This window comes from Ornithodoros turicata, chromosome 6 (assembly GCF_037126465.1).
Source record: "Ornithodoros turicata isolate Travis chromosome 6, ASM3712646v1, whole genome shotgun sequence".
NCBI lineage: Eukaryota > Metazoa > Arthropoda > Arachnida > Ixodida > Argasidae > Ornithodoros > Ornithodoros turicata.
Window position 1 is genome coordinate 667,153 of NC_088206.1, and position 8,496 is coordinate 675,648.

At 46.9% G+C, this 8,496-nt stretch overlaps 1 protein-coding gene across 4 annotated transcripts; it reads right to left on the reverse strand.

Annotated features, from left to right (window-relative positions):
• Window positions 1-332: 332 nt before the first annotated feature.
• LOC135398754 (putative defense protein) lies at window positions 333-8,231 on the reverse strand. Of its 4 annotated transcripts, none has more exons than XM_064630179.1 (6): window positions 8,208-8,231; window positions 7,743-7,801; window positions 4,884-4,973; window positions 3,006-3,200; window positions 1,695-1,792; window positions 333-495 (listed from the first exon to the last, which is right to left on the reverse strand). In XM_064630179.1, the coding sequence occupies exons 3-6, from the start codon at window positions 4,932-4,934 to the stop codon at window positions 342-344; spliced, it is 498 nt and encodes a 165-aa protein (XP_064486249.1). In that variant the 5' UTR covers window positions 4,935-4,973; window positions 7,743-7,801; window positions 8,208-8,231; the 3' UTR covers window positions 333-341. The 4 variants fall into 4 exon arrangements, with proteins under 4 accessions (XP_064486249.1, XP_064486252.1, XP_064486250.1 ...); XM_064630182.1 differs by lacking the exon at window positions 8,208-8,231 and adding an exon at window positions 8,030-8,065; XM_064630180.1 differs by lacking the exons at window positions 7,743-7,801; window positions 8,208-8,231 and adding an exon at window positions 5,067-5,325.
• Window positions 8,232-8,496: the final 265 nt, after the last annotated feature.

Genomic DNA, 8,496 nt, shown 5'->3' on the forward strand with positions numbered 1-8,496 from the left:
ATGGGCTGGAACCCACTCGAAAAGCAGCCTGTGCCCCGCCTCGTAGACAAGGTTGTAAGCCATTAACATATCCATCACCAAATAGGGGCATAATTGATGAAACTTACATGCTTCATGACACCTATAGATATGCTACCCGTATGGCTTAATTGTTTCTCGTTCATCATCATTGCAACATCCAAGCAATGCACCAATCTACACCAAGAACGTCGTTCATTGAGATTTGTCAGTGGGACCAAGTTATCATTTAGAAGCAGCATGTTTCTGCGACGTGACAACTTTGGCTGTCCACGCGTGTTTCCACAGAGGCTCAGGAACTAATGAGGGCCACATGATATACATCAATGTTTATTGGTTGTAAGCAGAGGAATACTGTAGCAGAATGACAGCGTCCAAATCGTCACGGGTAGTAGCGTAGCCGCAGAAGACGTAATAAGCACTGGTTTGGAGTCCACGCGAAGCCAAAATATCTGCTTGGAATGCACCACAGTTGCCCTGGACGAGAGAAATCCGTTAGACGCACTTTCTGGGTTGTCAACCTTCTATGACACACAAGGTAAACGCTTATTGTGGGAATGTGTAGCATTAACGGTATATTCATGAGTCTCACGTTTGAGACGAAAAGGGTCGTCTGCTACGACTTGACAGGTAAACGCCGAATGCACGTGCGAAAGATTAACCAATATAGATTTCGGGTGATCTATTTTGTGTCCTAAGAGAGCACCAGTCGCTACGAATATGTACAATGGCTGGCTCATCTGGTGGATTTACACGCTATAGAGACAGGCCTTTGAGAAGGCATTAGCCAGTTTTAGTAGACCGGAAGGTGCACACGATAACGACCTTACTTCTTCGAAGCTGATGACATCATGTTGTGTATTGGTCTGGGTTGCCAGCCCAAGCAAGGCAATATGAGACGGAAGAAACGTGAGGATCACCGTTTCCTGTCTTTAAACTCTGACTGGAGTTTGCGCCGGCACTTACCGGCGACTTGGAGTCAGTCGGCGTCTCGAACGGAGACGTTCATCGTTATAGCATGAGTGTTGTAACGAACACCACTGGACATTTAACATCACTTTGCTGATCCTTGATGTGGTAGCTTCATCTATTGTATTTTCGGAGCGCATGGAGCGCGCCCCCTTTTTACTATCTCCTTTTGCGGAGTGTGCTTCTCACGCTGTCCAACCTATTTTCCGGTTGGACGCACCTGCACATTCATTAAGAGCCTCTTTAAGCCTCTTTTTAAGAATGCAGACAGCCGGATTGGAAAAACATTCAGTGACACCTAAAGGCGCTTTGCACACGCAACGTGCACACATCGCGTGCGCAGGGGGTGCTCTCTTGGCTTAAAAACCCGTGTAGCAGAGGCTTCGGATCGACAGGGACAGAGTGAACGGAGCACGCACTGCAGAGCCGCTACTTAACGCGCCCGTAGAGTGCTTACGATCTACTGAAACTCTTGATAAGGCGAACGAAAGGCACGCAAGAGGCGCACTTGAAAGGCGCTTCTTGTGTTTTGTTTCACCCTTATCGTAACTATAGAGAGCGAATTTTTAGCCAATAACAGGGGCCGCTCCTGACCGCAGATTATTCCTCTTGCTTGGCAGAACTCTCGGAAAACCGACAAAGCGTTAGAGCTATCCTCAAAATACTCTTATAGTGAATACGTTGCCGTAATTTTCTGAGTCGTGTACCTGAAGACCACTTGGATTGGTTTCCTTGGTCGTCGGTCAGGCACCCAGTGGACGATGGTACGATTCTTAGCCTCGTTCGTCGTATGTGTCACTGCATTCTAAGAAATTTCCTCATGAGTGCCCTGCGCAGGAACTCATTCGAGTCAACTAAATAAAGCAACTCTGTCATGGAATACCTTCACTTTCTTCTCCACATGTGAGCCATTTTAGCGGCCATAAAGATTTACCAACGCATCTTCGCTACATACCGCTTGTTGACAATGTCGCGGAAGGCAGAGCTGGAACAGAGCCACCATGCTCTTTGGAAAGAAAAGGAGTTCCGGCTATGCCCCTCGTGGGAGGCAGCCAGATGCGCTGCTCGGTTATCGGAACAGCGATTGTAGGTGCTTGTAGAGATTACTCAAGTTGCATGCTCGTTGATACCGTGGGCAAAGGATACTAGCGAGTGTTAGCTAGAAGACCGTTGATAACGTCACCGTTAACTTAACGTGCACACCGGAACCAATGACAAACAGCGTGACTCAGAATCTTATCTGTTGGTAGGTTGCGGTAGACGCGGTAACCTACCGGGCTCTCGGTAGGGGTCTACTAGCACTCGTTAATGTCGTTGCCCAACGAACTGATACTTTTATCTTAGTCTATATCGGACCAGGCTATCGCGGCAAACGATTAGGACGCCGGTTAGGATACGGCTCCCCAACGAAAAATGACAGATAAAACGCTCAGTAGTTCAATTATTGCGGTCAGTGAGCTGACCCCTAGAATGATTCGGATGACTCGGCGCTCGGGTGGATCGCGTTCGACTGATCGTTGCGGATGTTAACAATGTAATCCTTAGGTGTGCATAAATGCATATGCATAACAGTAATGCGCAGCCGTGACGTTCAGAACCGATATTCAGGGTATCTGTTTTGCTAGAAGGTGTGAGAGCAGCATGGACGCGCTATGACTCTACAGTTGTCATAGGACACGAAACACTCAGATGAGCAAGTCGTTTGCGTTGTGCTTCTACGCGCCATCGTTCCTTTCCTGCTCATCGGCACCCTAACGTTTGATCGCCCGCACCCGTTTCGGTGGCACAGAGACCAACTGCTTTTACATGACACACACCTCTCTCGAACGTCGCGCATATCTGTGTCCTTTCAACCCATTCCACACGTTCTCTTCTCGGGTACTCTCTACACATACGCTCTTTTTACTATGGACGAACCTATACGATGTTGGTTGGCCCTACAAAGCTGATGCTATAAAAGCGTTTTGAGGGATTCATTTTGATGGCAAAACCGATTGAGTACCAGACGACTGACTGACCTTTCTATGACCGTCGCAGATCACTTGGAGGACCTTGTTAGGAGAATCCCTGTGTTCAGTAAAGGTTCCCGGGAGATAGCTCTCCTGCAGATCCTGTATTCTGATGGTTCGCAGAAGGAATCCTCGATACGCGGCCCCAGCGTTGTTCGCGCTCAGCTTCACTATGAAGTCCTTTCCCGTGAAGTCCACGGTAATCTAGATGTAGAAACACAAAGGGGGGTGCAAAACACATCTTTATGAATGAAGAGGACGTGACTACCATCTGCAGGATCGCATGTAAGCATAATAATCATTGGGACTAGATTTACACACGATGCGAGTATGTGTGTATGTACACATATATACATACAAACAATATAACAGTCCCAGTGGGTTAGGATCACCGCTGTCTACAGCAAGACTGGGCGGAGATGCGGGTTCGAATCTCCGCACCGGCTAGGGTTTTCCAGCATACTTTCCAGACGAATGTCAGCACAGCTTCCCTCAAGTCGGCAGAGGACGCGTACTAGCACCCCTGTCCCTGACTTTTTCCTGCTGTCCGCTCTCCATCACTCTCAGAAAAAGGAGTGGAGCAGTTACACCTTTTAGGAGGTAATATTTGTCGCATATGATGTGCCTAAAAGGTTGCAAAGTTCTACCTGCTACCTCACTCTCGGCCACAAATGATATGATTACCACTTGTGATTCGGTGAGCGAGAGGGGCGTACGACTTTTAGAGCAATTTGGATATATGATAATCGCTTTTACCGCCCTTTCACACCCTTTATCAGACGTTATGTTGATCTAGGTGGTAACTATGGAAGTTACCACCTTTTCACACCCTTTTTTCTTAGAGTGCATCTTCCGACATCTAAGCACTGCTCATCGCCACTGTTGCGTCGCGGCGCTAGCACGGAATTTTAAAATGCAAAAAAAAAAAAAAGACAGTACGAGCCGAGTCAAACTGTCACGTGGAGCTGTACGGTTAGTCCTTACGCAAGCAAGTGGAACCAGAGGGGACAGGCGTTGTAGGTGGTCTTAGTTAGGAGCGAGAGGATCCCTGGAAGGTCAAGATTGCGATCCTGGCGCAGAAGATGCAAAACAACCAGACCAGTACGAGCTGAGTCGAACTTCGTCGCAGGCAGCTATTCAGTTGGCCTTGGTGCGAAAGAAGTAGCGGAATCATAGGCGACAGGCGTCGTCCGTGGGCTTGGTTATGAGCGAGAGCATACCTGGGACGTCTAGACTACAATCTCGGCGCAGGGAACGTAAAAAACAACAGACCTGTACGCAGGGGCGGATCCAGGGAAGATCCTTGGGGGGGGGGGGGGGGTCGCCATGTAAGACGGCGAGCTTGGTTAGGAGTGAGAGAACCCCTCGGTGGTGTCAATGGGATCCCGGAGCAGCAGACAAAGGAAGAAAAGAGGAAGACCAGTACGAGTTCAGTCGAATTTCATCGCAGCGAGCTGTTCGGCTGGCCTTGACGAGACAAAAGTAGCTGTATCGAAGGCGACAGGCGTCGTTGGTGGGCATGTTTAGGAGCCACAGCATCCCTGGAAGGTCTACACTCTCAGAAAAAAGGGTGCGAAAATGTGGTAACTTCTATAGTTGCCACCTAGGTCAACATAGCGTCTGATAAAGGGCTCAAAAGGGTAGTAAAAGCGATTATCATATATATCCAAATTGCTACAAAAACGCGTACGCCCCCCGAGCTCACCGAATCAGACGTGGTAACCCTATCATTCGTTGCACAGAGTGAGGTAGCAGGTAGAACTTTGCAACCTTTTAGGCCCAACATATGCGACAAATATTACCTCCTGAAGGGTATAATTGCTCTTCTAAAGGTAAAAAGCTTTTCGATAATGAAAAGCAGTGTCTATGAAAGGTCACATTACTTACTGTATAAGGGGGCAGCGATTCTTGTGGATCAACATCGTGTCTGGGTTCCATTGTTTTGCAGGCGGTCCTAGGAGCTCCGTCTCTGTAGCACTGACCGGAAAGCATCAACAGAAACATCAACAGGGTCTTCTTCAATTCCATGAAGCATCCAAAAGAACAAAATGGAGACTGCGCGCGACCAACCTTTCTTCCTCACACTGCCGATAAGGGTGTTGTATACTTATTCCGGATAGAGAATACAATACCTAAAATGAAAATACAATGCACCGAACGCGATGGGACAAGTGAAATGTACGAATGAACTATTCGCTTCGTGTCCTTGCACCTTTTTCCAATTGTCAAAAAGACGCTTCCCATTGGAATACTGCGAAATGACGAGGAACGAAACAAAGACACGCCTTTTCGCCTTCATTGTGCGTCGAGACGCATTCGTGCGTGATGGGGCGACCACCAACAGGGAGAAGACGACGATCTGTGAGCCAACATTTTCATTCCGTGCTCATATTAAATATGTGTGCTACAAAATCTGGTATTTCGTGTGCTTCCTCTCAGCGTGGACTCACGCGTCGGTAGCGAGCCTTCACATATACGTCTGTCACTTGGCTCTTTCGTCCCCTCCATCTCTCCAAAAAGATAGAATGACTTGATCCGGTTGAACAACATAGGTGCACATTGAGGAAATGCTATTCCTAGTACTTGATTTATCACCTGTCCGTCCTCATGTGCGGAAGCAATTGAACCTCTGTATGCAATAAGGGGATAAGTCGAAAAATTTCAAACCGAGAAAAGGGGCCTGATCTGATTGTACGTCCCATTGACACACATGCATTTCCCGTTTCTTACTAAGTTGCAATACGGTCCTAAATTTTCTTTGGCAGGTATATGCTGGTATGTAGATGTCATCGCATTATTTTGAGCGTTTGCGCTGTTAAAAGAGGACGCTACAAGGAAGGAGACTCTCCCAATATGATTTGTTAGTACAAACCGTTAGTACAAGTTCCGTCTGCCCAGCTTTTCATTGTACACAGACATGTGGCACCATATCTCCTTTCCTCTTCCCTTTCTTTGTACAGCAGTGTGTATGTCTATACTATATATACTTATGTGTGTCACCACTTCACTATGTACCTGAGGAAGCGTGGACCTCCACGCGAAAGCTTGTACAAATTAAACTTAAACAAAAATCTTCAGTGTCGGCTTCTGTATTTTGTTTATGTGATCTACAGGACTTGACTCCCCTCTTCGTATACGCATCTACAAACAAAGAGGAAGAAAACGGGCTACAACACAGCCATGCTAACACACACCTCATTAGTCTTGGCCCTTGCGGATAAGCGCCATCCCGCTCGAGGAGCAACAACAACACACAGTAAATCATTTTACACCTTTATTCGCTCAAAACAGGCGTATTCTTATAAAAACACAATTTTTTATCCAGCAAAGTGTACCAAATGGAGTAAAAAGAGCATTACTATAGGTGCATCATCGACATACACCACGTTTTATCCCATGGCGATCATTAAGGGCGTAAAGTGAGGTGTTGAAAAAGGTGTTTACGTCCTATACACCATTCTTACACCCCATTTGAACTGGGAATATGATGTTGAAAATGGTGTTTTCATTTGTCAAAGAAAATTTATACTGATTTCACAGCTCCACTCAGCAGTTAATGACACTAAAAACGATAACTTGAGTTAAAAACACAGCATTTGACAGGGAAGGATGTCAGGAATTTAGATGGTGTCCTTGACTCGTTGCAGACATACGTTTTAATTGCAAAGACGAATTCCCGTCACCGTTACAAACTTTTTCTGCGCTACTACACTTAACGAACATGCCCCCAACAAATTATATTTCAATATATGATCCATCCAATACGCCTATAGAGGCTACCGGGGTGCCCAAGTCTTCTCAAGCTTCGGCGATCACGCCTACGGTACCTAACGAGGCGTGCTTGTGACGCATTGCGCTCCGGGTTAGGTTGTACGATGGAACCACGGCTGGAAGCTTGCCGTGTTCAGGGTGGTGCTTGCCATAAACGCAAGAACGTCGAACTGTATGTCTCGGTATGCTGCCGTGGGATGCCGCTTGCATTATTCTAGCCATTTATGAGGGAGTATTTGCCACAAAACAACTCCATCCTGAATGGTGTTTTCAATAGAATGCTCCCCTTTTAACGGTGTTTTTGTTTTTAAACACCCATTATAAGAGTGCTTTATGAGGTATAGACGTAATTAAGGTGTGTTTTAGACAACACCCCTGATTCGGGTGTAAAGGCAACACCAAAAGCTGTGCGCCATGGGACAAGCCATTTACACCAAAAAAGTGTCAAAAGTTTAATTTGCAACAACAAGAAAACGGTTTGTAGCAGACGATAAGGCCTCACACCTCGCGTGCACTTAAAGGAGGGCCATCCAAAAATGCACACTTTCACGTACGCAAGCCGCGTACTTCTAGTCGTCCGTAAAGATATTCCCTCTTCTCTTCAGTATCATTGAATACATCGCAATCAAGTCTAGGGTCCATGACACCTACATCACGGTAGTCTAGTCAATGCATATATAGCGCCTCGCGCACCTGCCTGCCAGTGACGTGGCCATTGAAGACCTGATAAGAAACGCTTCTAAACCCGTGATAGTGTTTGGGGACCTGAATGACCATTCCCCATTGTGGGAAAGTCGCAATAGAAAGAGCCATTAGCATATACTGCACTTGCATAGATGGTACCGTATGCACCCGAGACACATTGCGCAAACGCTCAATTGGACCCTACATGCAGACACGAGAGGAGGTGATCACCTGCCAGTCTTCATCTCCTACACAGGGTATAGAAGCAAACATCTAAAAAAAAATACTCACTGTATATAGCTGGCAAGTACTCCGTCATCGAAACACCGCATCACTCAGCGAAAATGTCACTGCAAAGGAATTCGTGCAGACAATAAACTAGGACCTCAAGTCACCAATCAAGCTCATCAAGGTACCCAATGCCTACACCAAAACCGATATGGAATTTTGAGCATTTGCGAGTAATCCGTCGCCGTGCTGAGCCCCGCTACCGACGATCCGGGGACATCACACATCTCGTTCAAGCCAGGTTCACAAAGCAAAAGATCAAAAGACACCTTCAGACATTGACTGCTCACGTTTGGGAGGAAACTTGCAGCTCTCTGTCATCGTCAACCAACCCTGGCAAGCTATGGAGAATAGTGAAGAGCCTCAAAAATAACCCTTCGCAAGTTTCGCCTTTCCGTACCATCGCGCTCAAGATGAACGTCTCCGAAACTGAGGTATCAGACAGATTCCTGGTTGCCTTGAACAAACCTTCAGTTGCGTCCACAAGCGTCCTCCACCATCAGTCTCTTCGCACAACAATTGTCGACAGTCAACTAACCATGCACCCTGATCCCGGAGAACTAGACTGCGAGTTCACAATGGACGAGCTCGACCGCGCAATCAAAGCAACGGCAACCAAACGTACCTCCCCAGGTCCAGACAAGGAGACCTACAAGCAGGGTTGCCTACCGGAAACGGAACCGAGAAACGGTAATTAACGAGATTCAACAGGAAATGTTTCCACTACCAGAAACCGAAACGGAATTCAAAAGTGGTG